The 19697-nt window shown below is 41.6% G+C and overlaps 2 protein-coding genes and 1 long non-coding RNA gene across 6 annotated transcripts in view; 1 reads left to right on the top strand and 2 right to left on the bottom strand.

The window, feature by feature from the left end:
• The window catches only part of TTC17 (tetratricopeptide repeat domain 17), a 105804-nt gene extending 94844 nt beyond the window's left edge, over positions 1–10960 (bottom strand). For both annotated transcript variants that reach the window (XM_084777151.1, XM_084777152.1), the window contains exon 1: positions 10673–10960. In XM_084777151.1, the coding sequence (XP_084633277.1) occupies positions 10673–10831 (159 nt within the window). In that variant the 5' untranslated portion in view covers positions 10832–10960. The remainder of the gene's footprint in view (positions 1–10672) is intronic.
• A 95-nt stretch (positions 10961–11055) lies between these two features.
• Positions 11056–15991, top strand: LOC311594931. Its single transcript, XR_014778253.1, has 2 exons — positions 11056–11144; positions 13762–15991. It is a non-coding gene; the product is annotated as an uncharacterized lncRNA (long non-coding RNA).
• Positions 15262–19697, bottom strand: part of API5 (apoptosis inhibitor 5) — a 24171-nt gene continuing 19735 nt past the window's right edge. For 2 of the 3 annotated variants that reach the window (XM_084777155.1, XM_084777153.1), the window contains exon 14: positions 15262–17321. In XM_084777155.1, the coding sequence (XP_084633281.1) occupies positions 17239–17321 (83 nt within the window). In that variant the 3' untranslated portion in view covers positions 15262–17238. The remainder of the gene's footprint in view (positions 17322–19697) is intronic. The other variant, XM_084777154.1, reaches the window with a different exon arrangement.

The following is a 19697-nucleotide window of genomic DNA, read 5'->3' as shown; positions in this document are numbered from 1 at the left end:
GATTTTATTTTCATGTTATTGCAATTTCTAGAAACCATGGTTGTAAAACTGCGTAATGTTGCATAATTCAGACATGTGCAGTGTACTGTATAGTTATTATCTAGATTTGAATGTTCACAACATTGTAGCCAATTTGTTAGAACATTCATGTCAAACAATGTCTTTTTGGTTGATAAGCAAGATAATTAACATTTCCAACATAAGCAACAAATATATAACTCTTAAACTATACTTTAGGATTTATGCCACAGGGAAAATATATAAACAACACTTTCAGCTAGACTAATTACAACTTTACAAGGAAAGGAAATAAAATGTTGGATGAGATGACAAGAGTCATGGATATTTCTCCTCTGTATTTGTCAAGAATCCTGTAAACATATATGGAAACAATGTAGCTAGTTCAGTTATTATTTATTTATTTATTTAGGTTTTTTAAGACATGGTTTCTCTGTGTATCCTTGGCTGTCCTGGATCTTGCTCTGTAGACCAGGCTGAACTCGAACTTACAGAGATCCACCTGTCTGCCTGTACCTCCCAAGTGCTGGGATTAAAGGCATGCACCATCACCAACCGGCCTGTTGTTGCTGCTGTTGTTGTTGTTGTTGTTATTATTATTATTATTATTATTATTATTATCTTCTTTTTTGAGACAGGCTAGCCTCAAACGCCTATATAGCTAAAGTTGAACGAGAACTTCTGATTTCCTGCCTCTTCCTCCCAATTACTGTTTATATTAAAGATAGCTATTTTATATGTAGTCAGGTGTGACTTTAATTCAAGCAGTAAATAAGTACTGAGCACAGCAGCAGGCAGAATAAAGGCCCAACAAAATTTCCATGCTCTAATCCCTAATCTTGTGGATACATTATGCTCTATGGCAAGTGAGAATTAAGATGTCAAACAGATGAACAGTTCTAATCAGATTGTTTTAATTAAGACAGAGAACACAGCTCGGGTATCAGGTGGGCACAGTGTAGTTATACAGAACAGGGAGCACACACACACACACACACACACACACACACACACACACACACACTTGGGGGGGGCAGAAAGACACAGACAGAAAAGAAGGTCAGAGGGCTGCACTGCTGCTGATTTTGAAGATGCAATGAAAGTGGCCCATGAACCAAGGAATCCTGGCAGCCACCAGTCAGTAGAAAAGGTGGCCCTTGCCCAGAGCCTCCAAGAAGGTGCACAGCCTGCTGTCCTCTGGACTATGCTTATAAGTTTCAGGTTGGACTTGTAGCCTCATTAACTGGAGGGGAATAAATTTGGATTGTTTGAAACCATTAAGTTTGTAGTCTTTTTTTTTTCTTTTTTTAAACAGCAGCAATATAAAACAATAAAAACACTCACTAAGCCTAGATATAATATCAGGTAAAATTCCCAGTGAGATAACTGGATTACTCAACTCCTACAGGAGGCCCTACAAAAGTGCAAGTACAGTACAGTACAATACAGCAGCTGTACTGTTACTGAGGTGATGGGAAACTCAATGACTTGGGGATGACTTTGCTAGTTGAGGCTGGAAATCCCTGCCCTAAAAGAGGAAACTGGATGTAGTTCAACCCCATTCCTAACCCACTGCTCAGGGGATGGAACCAGTCCAACTGACTTCTTTTACTGCCATCCCAGCAAGTATGAAAAACACATTAATGATAAAGGTTTAATTTTCTAGGAAGACATGAAAATGAAACTGAAGACTGCTTTTTTGCTTGCCACTCCTACTGATGGCCACAGTGCTGTCTAACTAAGGCCAATGCAAGGTCTTTTGCTAAGTCAGATTATGAACAAAGGTTTCACACATCCCAAATACTGTTGGGCATTTTCAAATACTGACACAATCCTTTGGTGTGGTCATTTATCAATACCTAAGAAAGTTAAGCATAATGCATTATTTAAACCAGTTAACTCCATTTCTAAGAATTCATCTTATGAATACTCATAGGCAAATGCAAAGAAATACATATGATCACACTCACTTGCAACAGCATTATTTGACAGTAAAAATCCTGGAAAATCTAAACACCTGCCAAGAGCACCAGATAAACATACTATAGAATATTCATACAGCTGATTACTATCAGTCTTAACCAAAGAGGAAGCTTTTTTTATTTCTATTGTGGACAGATGCCTTGGTTTTAAACTAACAAGTTAGTCATCAGACAAAATGTTCCCAGTTTTATGCTTAAAAGAGAAATTCATAAAAGTGTTTACAAATACACAGGAACTTTGAGGAAGAAAGCTCACTGTGATGTGGCCAGGCAGCATCTTACAACTCTTGTTCAGAGACAAAGAGCTCCTAGAGAGGAATTAAGTTGTCCAAGCTTTTTATTTGTCACAGAGAGAATCAATGGTGCTTTCAAGTAAACACACTGTTCATGCTCTAGACCACTAAAATGATGGTGGCCTTTGAGTATGCTGACACAGGTAATATTACAGGTAAAAATAATGTATGTGCACACACACTTTTCCACTTATGCAGTATTGCTTGAGTTTATACCACGTGACAGGCACTGTTTTCAGTTCTGGGGCCACTTCATTGAAGGATACAAGGCTAGTACCTTCTCCTGTGGACAGGAAATAGAAATGCTGTAATATAGTGCTAGCATAGCGAGTGCTGTGAAGACTAAAGCAGAGGAAGAGTACAGTGTTGGAAAAGATGATGTTCTAGATGTGTAAGAAGAGGTGACATGTGAACAGACCTGAAAGAAGAGGCGGGCTGAGCTATGAAAGGATCTGTAGAGGAAGGCCCAAAGGTGGAAACTTGCTAGGTATGAATGGCCCCAAGGCTGTGAAGGTGGACACACAACATACCTACGGAGAGTGGGCTCTGAGGCTGGAGACTGGCCAGGTCTTGGGTCTCCCAGGCCTTGTATGCTATAGCAGGACCTAGATTTCCATCTTCATGTATGAAGGGGAACCACTGAAGGCGCTCTGCTTCCCTCCTATCTTAGAGTGAGTGATGTGGCCACTTGTGTTTAAAAACAAAACAAGATATTTTCAATAATTCCTGGGAGAACAGACCATCTGGGGGCACGAGCAACACAAGAAGACCAGTTAAGAACTGGCAGGATTGAGGTGGCGTCAGTGGGGACTAGAAGAGACCTGGAGAGACAAGGCTCACTCTGGAAGTAAAGGTGATGGGAAAGTAAAGGTTATTTTAGGCTTGGTATGGAACAGAGAATAAAAAGAGTCAAGAAAAACACCAGGATTTGAGGGCTCAACAATTTAGTGAATGGAAGACGTTTGGGACAGGGTTAGTTTTAAGACATGCGATGCCACTCTGAGTGGAGATGCCCAGGAGTCACGGAGCTCAGATGAAGTCTAGAAGGCCTCAACAAGTCAAGTTTTATAGCAGAAGGCCTTATGAGATCATCAGGCAGAGATGCAAGGCAGCACAGCAGCCAGTAAGAGTCATCAAGCAACGAGGGGTCCAGCAGAGATGAAGTCCTGGCCTGAGGCTCAGAAGACAAACAGAAGAAAGTAAAGGGCTGAGTGAGGGAGGAAGTCACCACTAGGTAAAAGGTTAAGCTGAGAACCGGAGTTTGGCAACGAGCGATGCCCTGGGTGTCATGCTGAGAGCTGAAGGAAGGAGTCTGTACACACATGAACTCTTTTGAGTTCTCGGCTGTAGAGGCCCACAGGAGCTTCTGTTGCTGTAGCTTTTGGCATCAGAGAGTATAACTGAGACACAGGCACTGCTCTCCACATTCAGGAGTGCAAAACTGTGCTACTTTTTGACTTGGCCTGCTGGCAAGCCCTCACAGTCCTCACTGCCATCATGCCTTCTGTTCACTTCCAGCAGGGTGGCCTCCAAACTACAACAGCTGCTGGGCCCACAGCTGACTGAAAGCCCTGCTCAGCAGTGTGGCTGTCAGCTCTGTCTTTGCTGCTTGGCTTTCTCATTCTTCTCTTTTACTTTTCTTGTTCATCATTTTTCGCATCATTTCTCTACATATTTACATGTCTGGGCAATGAAGCCGATCCTCTGTGTTTAACATCAGTGACAGAGAGGATGATGTCCTCTTGCAGAACATAATCTGATCAACAGCAGACAGGCAAGAGTGGTCCCTGAGATGGCAGCCCCTTTATTTGTCCCACACCCCTTCTGTGAGGCTAAGGGCTGACTGATTGATGGGTTACGCGAACCTTTGAAAAATTTCCACAAGTCCAAAGCTTCCTCCCAGCCACCTCCAGATGATAAACTAGTGAACCCCAGCTTCATACAGGCAAGTGTAAACGTCTAAGAGGCAGAACCGCCTATCACACTCAATAGATCAGCCAGTCAACAGTTAATGATATACAGTATTGCCTGGGTGATGCTCCAGTTGTAGAGGAGGATGTATCCAGGCCCTCTTTGTAGCAACGCAGCGGGCCGGAGGGCACTAAGGTAAGTAAGTGGTCAGAGCATGAGTTAGTAAATGCTTTCAGAAAGCAACATAACATGTTATGAAACACAAAGAAAGAAAATGACACAAAAGTTGTGAAGTCTGAATTTGTCAGATGAGAAAACCTGAGAGGAACATGTACAAAAGACAGAAGCAAGGGAGAGCACAGCATACCTACGGATGCTTACAACACCCTACAGTGCAAAGTGTGTGTGTGTGTGTGTGTGTGTGTGTGTGTGTGTGTGTGAGAGAGAGAGAGAGAGAGAGAGAGAGAGAGAGAGAGAGAGAGAGAGAGAGAGAGAGACAGAGACAGAGAGAGAGACAGAGAGAGAGACAGAGAGAGAGACAGAGAGACAGAGAGAGAGACAGACAGACAGACAGACAGACAGACAGAGACAGAGATGGGGGATGGAAAGGTGCTCTGGAGTGTGGGTTAGGTGCTCAGATAAAGGCTAGAGATAAGGAAGGGTAAGTTAGAAGTTATGGAAGAATTTGAACTGGATCCTGGATCCACCAGGTGATCTCCTTTCTTAAAAGCATTGGAACTGAGCTATGTACTGGGCATGTGCATCCCCTCTTGGATTGGAAAAACCACCTACCATCATACCAAAACCAAGTCGCCCATTCACTTCTAACCTCTTGAAGAGCAGTGCCACAGGACTTTGGCCTTTGTCAATTCCATGTGCTATATCTCTTCTTTGGGCCAGAGTTGCTGAAAGTTACCTAGCCAGTGTGCTTTCATGAATCAGCACCCTCAGGGACCTCACTGTGAGCAATGGACAGCATCTGTACTCCCCAGACATCTGCCTGACTGGAGGCAAATGATCACACAACCACCAAATGAACTCATGATTATCTGAGCCGCCTCACCTCCCACTTCCACCTAATCTACATTTACTATAAAGTATTTGTCTGAAATAATCTAAATTGGAAGAAAATGAATTGGATGAGCCTTCATTATTCCCATATTTGCTCTTATGTTTCCTTCTATTCCTCCACTCATTGGTGTGATGAGAAGATTTTCATGCACTTTAAAATATACAGCACAAAATGCATGCTGCTATAGATTAACATGCTTATAATTACTATCATTGCTAAATGCTCCTCATTAGATGTATGACTAGAGACTACTAAGATGTATCATGTATGCTTTAATGGACAATACTCTTTTCCCCTAATTTAAAGCTTGATGGTTCTAACTTTAGAGGAAAAGGAAACAGTGGTCAAGAAAATAAATGCTACAACATTATGAGATAGTGGGTAGCAACAGTGATTCTTACTGAAAGCTGAGACTTCCATTTCTGAGGTGAGACTATCCAGAGGCATTGTCCCTGGAGCTAGAAGCACAAGTTCTTGATTGAACAAGCTCACACACTAACAGCTGGACCAGCTCAAGAGTTCATCAGATATTGAGATGATACATACAGGTTACACGCCTGTAACCTCAGGATTACAAAGTTCAGAGTCATCCTACATGGTGGGTCTGAAGCTAGCTTGAGCTACAGGAGAATCTTTCTCAAACAAACAATCAGAAATGAAAACAACTAAAGAAATAGAATGCTAGAGAATGCTAAGGGTTGCCGGCTAATCCCCAAATTTATTTAATCTCCAACTGCAAGTGAATTAGCAGGCACTTTGGGGGAAAAAAAAGAAAGAAAGAAAGAAAGAAAGAAAGAAAGAAAGAAAGAAAGAAAGAAAGAAAGAAAGAAAAAGAAAGAAAAAACTTGGGCCTGATGAGTATTCCTATAATCTCAACACTTAAGAGTTGGTGAAAGAATGATCAAGGAGCTCAAGGCCAGCCTCTGTCACATAGTAACTTTGAGGAAAGCCTAGGCTACGTGAAATCTTGTCTTAACAAACAAACAAATGATAAAAAGGAAGGATGGGAGGAAGGGAGGGAAAAGAAAAACTGCTGTATTATTAGTGAAGCAAAGAACATGAAAACTGAACAACAAAAGCATTTAACTACACTTAAAGAAATAGGGGCTATGAATTTGAAAAAGAGCAAAGGGTTATACGGGAAGGATTGGAGAAAGAAGGAAAAAATTATGTAATTACATTTAAATTTAAAAATAAAAATATTTGAAAACATTGTCTAGAAGTTTATTTACAAAGAAAACTAGCAGCAGCTCCAGCTTTAATTATGAAGAAGCTGCCTATAGAACATAGGCTCTACCTGAAGTGTGTGTGTGTGTGTGTGTGTGTGTGTGTGTGTGTGTGTGTGTGTGTATGTGCGCGCGCGTGCGCGCGTGCGCATGCATCTGTGCTCCTGTGTGTGTAGCCCAGGCTGGTCATAACCTTGCTATATCGTCAAGGATAACCAACTACTGACCCTCCTGCCTCCACATCCCAAGTGCTGGGATTACAGATATGCACCACTGAACCAAACTATGCAACTCCATTTCAACACCTAAGGATGATGTTTTTTGGGGGGGGGCCTAATTACATGGTAGAGCCTCATGCTAATTGGTTAATAAAACACACTCATCTAGTTCACAGACCAACTCCAAGTTAAAGACTCTTGCTTAAATAAAATTAGATAAAAGTTATCATTAGTTTTGCCATTTTTGACTCAATCTAGAACCACTGGGAAGGGAGTCCCAATAACAGGTTACCTAGATTTAATTAGCCAGTGGCCATGCCTTGGGGGAATTGCTCTGATTTTGTTAACTGAGATGGGAAGACCCACTCACTGTGGGCACCACTACTTCCTGGGCTTGTGGCCTGGACTGTATAAAAGTGGAGAAAGTGAGCTGACCACTGGCACATATAGGTAACTCATTGCTCTCTATGGTGTGACGTGAGTTGCCGCTGCTACCCTGACCTCTCCCCATTTTCCTATAATAGACTGTATGTAACTTGGAATAGTGAGCAAAGTAAACATTTTCTCCCTTAAGGTGTGTTTGTATTTTTACCACAGCAGCAAGAAAGAAAATCAAGACAGATGGTCTTTCTGGTTTCCAGGTATGGGGCCAATGAATGATAAAGAGGCATCCCAGAACCCAAACCTAAGGAAAACGCTCACAATGGTAGACAGCCTTTTCCCTTAACCCTTTTCTGTCTGTAGTAGGGAAGAAAAAAAAAAAAACACCCATAGCAAATGGAACATTCTCTTCACACCCCAGCTCCAGGATTCCTTAGACTACATTCTTGGGATTCAGTGGTAGGAGGTATGCTTCTTAGCCGAAACACTGATTTTCCATGGCCTTCTCTGGACAGGCGCTGTTGGCAGCAGCAAGCCCAGCTTTCACTAAGAAGCTGCTTGCAGGGATGTAGATCTGTCTGAGTGAAGCTCCCTTCACCCCACCCGAGGACAGAGGGTTTCTGTGCCTGCATAGAACCGGTGGGTTTCTATAGTTAGGGTCTGTAAAGACTTAAGATATAAAAATCCAACGAATATGCATTTCTCCTGGTAAAGACTCCATGCTGTCCTTAAGACTAACTACAATAACGGAAATGCCCCTATTTAAATGTACACTTGGGCAATTCTGATTTCTTTCTCTGAGAGACAGCATTTGGCCTGGTACTTGCTATATAAGTAAGCTAGGATGGCTTCAAACTGAGAGATTCACCTGCCTCTGTCTCCCCAGTGAGTGCTGGGATTAAACTTGTGTGCCACCACAGTTGGCTTCAGTTCTGATTTTTAAAATTCATATAAACATCTCCACATCTGCTGGGGAAAAATGATTCATTTTGCTGTGGGAAAATAATGACATACAATTTTAAAAAGTTTAAATATCTGAATTCAAATAATCAAAAGGACATTTACCAGTCTAATTTTCTAAGATTTTTTTCTGCCAGTTTGCCCATATCTCCTTTGTGAAGTTAGGTTATTTTAAAATTGCTCTCCACCGAGTAACAGAACCAAGCATTGAGAAGCAGGAATTAGATATGTCACTTAGGATACTATATATTAACTGAATCCTATGTTTCTGAATTTACAAACAGAACTACAGTAGCCCTAAACTGATGTAAAGTATATACCTAAAGGTGACCACTGACTGCAATCTAAACTATGCTTATTATATTTTGCCTGAATTCAGTTTATTGCCAAGAAAGGACACAGAAGTTATGTGGTCACTAGAGTCCAACCCAAATGCTGCTCACCATATCCAATTCCTATTTGATTTACTTGTACTTATTTCCTCTTAGATTAAATCCCCTACCCTCCAGTTGTTACGTTGTTGTCTGCAACTTTATTTATTTTGTTTTCTTTTTAGAGACAGGGTTACTCTGTGTAGCCTTGGCTGTCCTAGACTTGATTTATAGACCAGGCTAGCCTGGAACTCATAGAGATCTGCCTGCCTCTGCCTCTGCCTCCCCAAGTGCTGGGAATTACAGGTGTGTACCACAGCACCCAGATTGCAAGTCCCTCTCTCCCCGCCCCCCCCCCCCCCACCTTTCATTTCCTTCTCACTTCGAGACAGGTTTCTTATACAATAAAATTCATGGCTGCCAGAACTCAATGCTGCACCTGTTAATATGCAGTGAAGAATTGGAAAAGCCAATGAGAAGGGCCATTAAAAATGGACACAAGTAAAAAAGACTTGCTTTCTTATCTTTATGTCTCGTTACTCACTGAGGAGATGGCTTGGCGGAAGTTCAGAAGATTTGGCCCTTCTCTGAGGGAAGTTACTAATGCCCCTATACTCCCCTCTAAGACAGAGATCCAAAGTGCAGAAGGAGCCATTTGTTAAAGAACAAAACCAAATCCGATTTGACTTTCTCGTTGCAATATTCAGCATATAAATAATCTATCTCCATTAATTAGCCTTCACTTTTCAGATGGATTACTTTTTCAGCTGAGTGGCAGGACACCAAAATGGGAAGGAGAAGTCAATGTCACAGAGTATAAATAGCTGCGGCCAGAAACAATATAGCAAAAGAGCCAATAGGAGAAGGGCTCCCCAAATTGCAGCATAAGTGACTTAATTCCATGTCTCCCTTCATGAGGGCCTCAGGGAAAACCACCAACGCCAAACAAACGATGAAAACAATGAGGATGGATACAGGATTTCTAATCTTATGTCAAAAAGACAGCCTGACTGTATTTTCTTGGGTTTCTGACAGCATTTTTAAGCCTCAGCGCGAAATTTCATAAAAATTAAGCTCAAATTTAATAGCCATGAAAAAGAAACCTTTTAAAACGGGAGTCAGATATAAATATACCCGAGGAAACAGTATAATGGAAAGGCAGGAGTTGACTCTTTAAAATTATATTTGTTTAGATTTACCACACAGTTAAATGTCTCACCTTAAACAAAAATAAACCTTATAACGCTACAGCTAAGCCAAAGGATCAATACTTTCTCACGGCTTTGGTTAAAACATTAGAGTCAGTATGCTTCAATTGCATGTGGTACACACTTCTCTTTTTAAAATGTCTGCTGGAAATTTTCTGATTTTTGTCAAGGGCCAGAAGTCATTAAGTTTACAAGATTCTGTGGTAGAGCACGCGCACACGCGCGCGCGCACGTACTCTGTAAGCATCAGCAGTATAAACGCAAATGCAGGCATCAAAAAGTTATATAAGAAAAGCGGTCTCTCCTCTGAGAAATCAGTTCAAGCAAACAGAAATCTAGTAAACTGCATAGGCTGAGTGTCGGGCTGGGTCACAGGAACTAGGTAAAAAGCAATGTAAAATACACCGGGAAATGAGGGCACTTAAGAACTGAATGATGCAGGCAACGCCACCAGAGGCATCCTCTGGCATTCCTTGGGAAGGAGCAAGATTGGATTGCCTTTAACGAGCCCCTAATGACCTGGTTAACGGCACAGCCTAAAACCACCACATCCTGAAACAAATCCCACCAAGTGGGAAAGGAGACTGGAGGAATCGCATTTAGAGATCCATTCGCTAAAGCTACCCTGGTTGTCTCATCTGCTTGGGACTCGCGCATTCCCCGGCACTGCCACCTGCTTTCTACTTCCTCAGGGAGAGGTGGTGGCACGCGGGTCCCCGCCCAGAGGCTCCAAAGGTAGAACTAATGATGGATGTGCAATTCCTATTCCCCGAGCTCAAGTCTCGATTCCCCCAGGGTTCCGGGACGGCGCGCGGCCCCACCATGGAAGGCTGAGAAGTTCCCCAAGCCGGACCCAGGGCAAGGAGACCCGAGGGGAGGCTACGGTGACAGATCGGAGCGCAGGAGGCTTTGGCTCGCCCGCCAGGACCGTGGGAAGGCAAGCTGGGGGCGGGGCTGCGAGGAGCCACACCGTGGCCCGGCTCGGGGATCCCCTCACGGGGCATGGATATAGGGGGGCTCCCTGGCCGCTACCTGCTGTTGGATCTTCCCGTCCTCCGTGACGACCCAGTGCGTAGTGGCCAAGGCCCCTCGAGTCATCATGCTCAGCATAGCGGAAAGGCTGAGAAGCCAAGCTGGGCCGGAGCGAAGGAGCCGCTCGAACCGGCCGCGGACCCCTACTGCCGCCGCCATCTTGCCCCCCCGGCCGGGCAGCTCACACCGGAAGCGGAAGCTACTCCTTGCCGTCCGCCATCTTGGGGAGGTCGCCTCTGGAGCAGTAGGAGGAGCCCGCGTAGTGCTGCGGAGTCACTACCAGTCACTTCATCCTTGGTTGTGGCAGCGGATCCTGCCACACCTCAGAGCTGGAAACTGCTTTTTAAGTTATTTTTCCTATAGGATGTATGATCTCCAAGCGTGGGAACCAGAGGGGAGATAATAATAATAGACTAGGTGGAGTTTGTGTAGAAGTGAGAAGACTGGGTGGTGGTGGTGGTCTTTTTTAAAAGTAAGTATTCTTGTTTCTGGTAGTGCAATAAAAGGTATGCTTTCGTACTAAGAGAGGCGTTTTTATAAATCTCGTAATGGAGTGTCAAGCGGTACACTCCTTCTGTAAGGCCTGTCACATGAAATAAAAAAATAGCTCTACTTAACATACCAAATACAAAATAGCAGTTCAAGATCTGCATATTTGATCGGTGTAGATGCTTTGTTTTCTTCCTAAATTTGGAAAATGATGTGTACTTGCAGATCGATTACATCTGGTGTAGCCAGATTTCTGGGCCTTAACAGCAGTACCTGTCTAGTGGACTTTGGTGGGCAGCTCCAGTCTTATCTAAAGACCTAGGTGTAGAGCCCAAGTGTTGTTATCTCCTAGGACTGTATTAAAGCAAGTTTTCAGCACTTGTGTCTTTCCCCCACCCCCACCCCAGCCCTGCTGAGTCAGTCTCAGGTGGTTGATTTGCATATTAAAGTTAGAGGCTCACTGTCAATTTGGTAAGCTAACTAGCTTACGTTCCAGTCTTAGAGATATTTGTGGCTGCTTACTAGTATGGCAGAACATTTTGTATTGAAATTTGTTATGCTTTTTTTATACAGGGGGAGGTAATCCCCCTCAGGAACAGTCATAGGGGAGGGGAATAAGGGGTAAATGGGGGGGGGGGGGGAAGAATGGGAGGATACAAGGGATGGGATAACCATTGAGATGTAACAAGAATAAAATAATTTTTAAAAATGTAAAAAAAAAAAAAAAGAAAAAGAAAAAGGATGAGAACAGTGTCCTGCCACCTCCCTTCATAGGTGTGTTGCAGGAAAACAAATGTCTGCCTCATACTATAGGAACAGAAACCATGGCATTGTTTTTTCTTAATTCTTCTGAGAGCAGTTTAGTTTTTATTTTGAAATGTAGTCCTGGTATGCAGTCCAAGTTGCCTGGAATTTATTACTCTGCCCAGGCAGGCCTTCAACTCCTTTGTCAGCCTCCTGACGCTGGTATTATAGGCATGAACCATCAGGTCCAGCTCCCAGGGCACTATTCTTAAAGTACTGATGTAATGAACATTCGTTTTATTAAAAAGGTGTAGCTTGGGGCTGAAGCGATGGCTCAGGGCTACACAGCACTTCCTGCTCTTCCAGGGAACCAATGCTGGGCTCAACACCACCTGTAACTCCAGCTCTCGGGGATCCTCTTGTATACATGTGGCACACAATCTCACACACACACACACACACACACACACACACACACCATGCATATGTATCTACTTTTTGCATGGTAGCAGCTTTAACCATTATTTCAGTTTCCATAAAACACAAGTCTTGTTTCGCCTGGTCGGGTTTTCTAGTCTCAAACAACTGGCATCTTGCTGGATGCTGACTGGCCATTAATGCAAAACACCTAATTGTTTCTAACTAGGTAGCCCGCTCAACGTGGCAGTTACTTTTAAGCCCCCCCCCCCAAGAGAATGTCTGCATTGCTTGAAATTCTGACTTATGTCATGTATCTCTAGGCTAGATTTAAAGTATTTCTATGATGAGATTATCCAAGTGAATAATCTACTCCCTATTGATTAACCTCAAATTAGCTTGTGACCATAATGACATTTGCAAAAATTCCTTTGGCCAAATAACAGACTCTCAGGAGTGACATAGCTACATGTGCCTTCCATAGTCTGGTGGATCCTTTTAAATCTGTCTTATTAAAATATAAATAAAAATAAAAGTTGTCTATGTTCAGTGTATGAGGACATCTGTGTATGAACACCATTCCTTCTTTACATATCTCCAATACAGAGAAGAGCGTTTGCTTATCCTGTTCTAGTCTTTGTGTCCCTTTTCTTTCATTTAAGGTACAATTCAAATCCTAGTGTATGAAGATGTCAAGTTTCTGCCACTTCTGAATGTAGCACTAATGACATACCACACTACTTTGTGATACTATTTTCTACATTTTGAGCATAAAACTCGAGTCGTTTCTCCAAAGGTTCTCCTTTGGTCTCCAAGGTCTAGTATAGTGAGACACAATACACAGTCAAACTAGGAAAAAGAAATAGAATACAGGTAGGCAGCAAACATAGCTTAGCCAATCAAATGTTTCCTCCAAGGTCAGGAAGGCTGCCCAGGGCAGACGGGAACATCCTATGTTGTACTACATCTGCAAGATCCCCAAAGCACTCACTCTCGGTTTTGTACTCTGGGTGTAACTGGTATCACTGAGCAGAAACATGTAGAACATGCTACTCTAGAAACAACAAGGACATAATGCAGGTTTTTCAAAGAGGTTCAGGCTTCTGTTCTGATCTTAGGTCAGTGCATTATTTACTTGTTCGGAAGCACAATCAGGATTAGGAAAAGCTGGGTAAACCAAGGCCATGTAGGGGGCCTGTCCTAAAATTCTTTAACTCGAGTAATGTCTTATGCTAATATTCTTTGATCTTCCTCAGCAGTCATATTTAGTTTTTAGCTAGGCTTTTCAATTCCTCTCACAAGTAGCTTTCCCATTTGAAGTGAGTATAACAACTACAAATCCCAACCTAAATATGCTATTTTTTTTCTCTTCACTGTAATAAATTGCATGAGAAAAGCACTTTAAAGGGAGGACATAATTGGTTTTTTTTTTTCCCAAGTGCAGGGCTTTCAGCTCACTGCTGGATGGTGGTGAGGCAGAGGATGTGACGGAAGGCCGAGAAGCAAATGAAGAGATACAAAGAGGCTAGCAAGAAGATAGACCTGTTATTTTTCCATCTTCCAAGTTCACTCGGTAGACTAAGCCATGTATTAGGCCAGTGCCCTCAAGATTCAATCACTTCCCCAAAGCCCTCCTCTGAATACTGTATTGGAGACCAAGCCCTCAACCTATGAGCCTTTGTATTTAAACCATGACCCCTGTCCCCCACACCCACAAAATCTCCTGAGTTTCTATGTCCAGATAGTCATGTCTCATGTCACTTTTTACATTCCTGTTCTAGCCAGGCAATCATGGCACATGCCTTTACTCCCAGCACTCGATAGGCAGCAGCAGGCAGATCTCTTGAGTTCAGGAAAGCTAATGCTACACAGAGAAACCTTGTCTTGAAAAACAAAAACAAAACAAAAATCCTGTTCTAAGCACTGATTTTGCACCCCTCCTTCATACTACATGCACTTGGGAGAACTGCCAGTATCTCACACTGTGAGTCAGTTCTTAATGTAATATATAGCAACTTGACCTTCCAATATAGACTTGTTTAAAAGATTTATCTATTAAAATTGTATTAATGCATCTCTGCATGTGGGTACGTGCACATGAACATAGGTGGCTGCTGTGGAGGCACAGGTGTTTCGTCTCCTGGAGCTACAGTTACAGGTATAAATGCCTATTGTGAATGTTGAGAATTAAATTGGGGTTCTCTGCAAGAGCAGTACTGTACTTTGCAATCTCATAGCTGGGACAGACTTCAGGATGATTTAGTAAGAATTTGATGTAGGTTTTTTTATTACATTTAGTGAGTGAGTGTGTGTGTGTGTGTGTGTGTGTGTGTGTGCACGCGGGGGGGTGGTGTCACAGGGCAACTCTCATGAGCCAGTTCTCTCTTTCCATGTGGATGCAGGGGATTGAAAATTACATTGTTAGGCTTGGCAGCATGCTCTATTATCTGCTGAGCCATCTTGGTGGCTCCAGTTTTTATTTGTAATAGATCATTTAAGCTCAGATTTGCCCCAAATTTGCGATCCTTCTGCCCCAGGCTCCTGCGTGCTAGGATTACAGGTGTGTGCCACTGAACCTAAGCTGGTATTTTCTTCCACCTTATTAAACCTTGGGAGAGGGTCTCACTATGTAGCCCACACAAGAACTAGTGATCCTACCAGCTCCATTCTCTAATGGGATTATAGCCATGGGACGCCATACTTCACCTCTGGCCTTCAGCTCTGATGCTATTTGGACATACAAACGAACAAGCAAACCCTGACTCTTTTCTAGATTATAAAATTATATTCTAACAGATGGTTTGCGGTGACCTTGACGACAGAGCACTGTTTTTTTATCTTTGTATTTAAGATCTAACAGTTTGCCATGAGAAGCAACTAATAAATGCTAATAATATCCAAGAATCCTGTTATAATTATAACACATTAAGACACAAAACAAAATTACAAAAGGAAATTTATTTCAAAAGCATAAGGGAACATTTACATTTAAACAAGGGGATAAACAGGTGTCTTGCAGAAGAAAAAACAGATTCATGGCATGAAGATTTCCATTCAAATATCTGGAGCAAAAAGAACACTAAGTTATGCACTACTGCCTAGGCCAGGTCAGGGAAGCAAAGGGATGAGGGACCAAATGCAGTAAGCTCTGCATTAGACATGAGGTTGTTACTTCTGCTGAGTTTACAAATACACTCAGACAAAAGACAGGAAAAATTACACTGTGTTCAAATTCATATTGCTATAGTCCAATTCACTTTTGCACTTGAAATGGCTTTAGGCCATGGCTCATCTATCTCTGAGGTCCATAGTAGATGGTCACAGTTTTCAGCTGGCAATCTCATGTTCTGATGTCTGTTCAGATCCCAAGGAAGCCTAGGTTCAGCTCAGTCTTGTGGAATGTTCAGAGATTATTGCCAGCACTCCATAGTAAAGCTGACCAACTTCTTGTGCTCACTTGTATCATTCTAGACTTTTAGAAATAGTTTCGCCATAAGAATGTGCAGTAATTCTCACAAAGGGGTTTGCTTTTTTCCCAGTGTAGAAATGATGCTAATGAAGACACCTGTGTAGGAATCAAAACCTCAAAAAACCAAAAACAACAACAAACTACAGAAAGGCCATCTGAATATCTTATTTGAATAGCAGACTTGGGAGAAGGAAGGTTAACTGTTGAACAAAAAATATGTGAAACATTCAAATGAAGAACAAAGGGTCTGGGGTACTAAAAATGCCCGACATCAGACACTCCACAAACCTCCCATCTGTTGTTTTACTCTAAAGACTATTGGCTAATGTACACAATAATCTCATTAGTAACCTGAGAAGTTAAATTTTGAAAGTGGCAAAAGCAAACTGAGTGAGTAACTCTTATGGTAGTATGTCATCAAGTCACTTTCCTGGGTAGCCCTGGTTATTAAGTCTCCAAATCCTAAATTACACTATCACATCCTGTGGGAATTTGTATGTACACCAGATGTGCCTGTATTACACCAATAAGGGTCTTTAAATTTGTCTCTAAAAGAAAGCCTTTGTTTTCAGTTTCAAACAATAATGGTCTGGTAAGTAAACTGACTCAAATTCGTCCCAAATGGAGTAAAAAGCTAGATACCAAGTCAGAATGGATTTAGTCTCAAAGGGATAGATAATCACTGTGTCAGACGATCCATTCCTAGAATTTAAAATATTGATTTGTTATACACTCAAGTTCTGTATCATGCATATATACACACAACATATGCTTATGTCTGTACGTGTATTATGCACATGTACTCCTATTCAAATAATAAGACCCTGTGTTCAAAAGCTGTCTCCCCAAATATGGAGAAGAGTGAAGGAAGCAATGCAAAGCAACTTACTTCTTTTTAAAACCTAACATCACTTGTACATTGTAAAAAGCTGGTGTTTAATTTCTGAGTCTTGGAAGGAATGCTACAACACCGCCTAGCAGCTTTGTTAAAAAAAAAAAAAATCAATGAAAGCAAAAGGTTACTCTTCTCTGTGTATTGGGCAAAAAAACTGCAACAGAATGGGGAGAAAAGTAAGTAACCTTTCAAAAGTGATGATCTTTAACAGATCATAAGCTAGACTGAATTTTTCCATTAGACCCAGTTCTCAATAACAACAAATTACCAAGATGTGTAAAAGCAAGATTCACAAGATGAAGTCTGGATAATGAGGATACTGTGAAAATAAGTCAAGACTGCAGACAAAGCATTCAAAAATAGTGTTGTGGTTTTGCCTTAGACACAACCATGGTCTTTTACAAAAGTAGATCATACATACAAAGGTAGAAAGAACATTACGTTTTCAGCTGAAGGCAGCAGTCCTTTTAAAGGGACATCCCCGGCAATCCAATGAGTAGTAGATTTAAGAATATTAAGCTCATGACAATGCTGAAGAATGTGATGTTGCACTCAGTAGAGTCTTCCTCGACTACGATTTCCTCGTGTTCCCCAACCTCGGCCTCCTCTACTTCCCCTTAAGGCTCCTCTCTGCTCTACGAAAAAGCGAACAGTGGTTTAGGTCTTGCTCAGGACTTCATGGTTCAGCAAACAGACGAATACAGCTTGTAGCTCTGAAAACAGCAGGCTTTAGAAAAGCTGAAGCGGTGTTCTGCCACTGTCTTCAAACCCACTCTGTCCATTAAACCAGGGCAACAGTTACAGAGGCAAACAGCAAAGTACCAGTTTGATTAACTGCTTCTCATTAGCAAAGTTGTTTCAAAGTGACAATGTTAGGACAATCATACTTGTTAGTTTTAATTTTGATGCCTGTCACTATCAAAGAATAAAACTATAAAAAGGTTTTTATTTACTAAAGAATTAACACTGCAACAAAACCAGCTCTGGTCTCATATAGAGAGAAGTATCTTAAACTATCAACTGTTTTGGACAATGAGACTGCCCTTTCATATGTGACACACAGGCAGTGTTCTTTTGTTGAGACCTCACCATCTACAGAACTAGTACTCAGCTTTTTCATTCTTTCAGCCCGTACGAGCTCCCTAGAGCTGTCACAAAGCTGTGGTTACTCACATATATACTGACTGAGCACAGTACATATTTTGGTGCACATGAAGGCACACAGGAAAAGACGACCAAGAGGAATTAGCTCAGAGGACTTTCCAGTGAAGAATACTGATGTTATCTAGGCTGTTTATCACAGGCAAATGAAATCAAACCTCTTGGGTGAACTTCAGACTTCCTCACTGCAGCAATAAAGGCTGGTATTAACATTTCTGATCCATAACTTGGTGTATTGAAAAAATACCTTTAGTTCAATTTTGCGGTCCATTTTAAAACTTTTTTGCCATTATTGCTTACGAGGGGATTTTCTGATGAATCTCTCTTTTTCACAAGGAAGAAGAATTCAATTCTGAGACAGAAACTAACTAGACTTCTCCCGTTTAGTCAGTACTTTCTCTAAATACAATGGAGTCTGACTCAGTCATTCATGGGTTGGTATGCAAATCACTTAAAACGAGATTATCATATTTAGTGCCCTTGACAACATATCCAGGGTTGACAATGTTAGGATAGATATACTTAGTTTAACATGCTTATTAATACAGAATCAGCAACAAAAAAATATAGGCCTTTAAATTAGTGATATATGCACAATATCTTAAATTGCGCATAAGGATCAGCTTTGAGAAAACCACCAGCTGTTGCTAAGCGGTTAATATGTCAGTGGCAGCTGCAGTGACTGTAGGTGCCGTAACCTTTAGCAGGCCTCTCTCCTGTATTTCTTGTTTATATTTAAGGTTATGACATGATTTATGCTTCCTCCCTGCCCCTTTCCTTCCTCTCAGGCATAAGACACAAGGATTTACATATTCCTGAGCTATACACTCAATCCATGAAAATAATTTTAAGGGTCAACACATTTAGGAAACTAATGCATAGAAATACTAGCTTTGTACCAATAGAGTATCAAAAACTAACCTTTACATTTTTTCCTGAATTATTTTCTGAGTATGAAAGGTGCACTAAGCATGTTTTCTAGCTTCTCAAAGGAATCCAAACAATAAAATTTCAGTTTTAATTCAAAGAATGGAGCTGCCTTCAGTTGTTCAGCTACCTATGAGATTTTTTTGTTTTGTTTTGTTTTGTTTTGTTTTGGCTTTTTTCGAGATAGGGTTTTTATGTGTAGCCTTGGCTGTCCTGGACTCACTTTGTAGACCAGGCTGGGATCGAACTCACAGTGATCCGCCTGCCTCTCTACCTATGAGTTTTAAAACACATTATTAGAGCCTGCTCTCTCTTTGTGTTTATCGTTTTCTTTTGATCTTTACTCAATGTAACTATGGCTAGCATACAGGATTCCACCCAAGTTTCTTCTGTTTGTCGAGCTTCATCCTAAAGGATAATTCAGCATTTTAATTGCCAATGTTTCAAGTTACCTTAGCTTTTACATTTTTATTAACTGTGTGTGTGTTCTGAGGATCAAAGCCAGAATACGGCTTTGCATGTGGAGGCAAATGCTGTAAGCTCCATTCTACTAAGACTTCAGTTGTGCCTCAAGAGTAGATTCACATCCTAGAAAAGGCAGCAGGCACACACTTTAGAAGGCTAGCACTCCTGGCCTACTGGAGAACTCCATGAGCAAGGAGGCAACTAAAATGAACGTCTGTCTACAGATAATGTGACCGAACATGTTCCAGGCAAGTGAGCTCAGCAATGGGAACCACACACCACACCTGAACAAGCAAAATTATTCTTTGACAGTGATCAGAAATATCATAAAGCTGGACAGAGAAGTTTCAACTGAATGGAAGACATGAAGTCAAGAAAATATTTTAAACTGTCATTATGAGAACATAAGAATGCAGCCATGCTCAACAGGCTAGTGTACAACAATGGGAGAATTTATT

The sequence above is a fragment of the Acomys minous genome, assembly GCF_964271855.1.
Source record: "Acomys minous genome assembly, chromosome: 3".
Classification (NCBI taxonomy): Eukaryota; Metazoa; Chordata; class Mammalia; order Rodentia; family Muridae; genus Acomys; species Acomys minous.
Note: the sequence above shows the minus strand (reverse complement) of the source record. Positions and strands in the feature narration are given on the sequence as shown.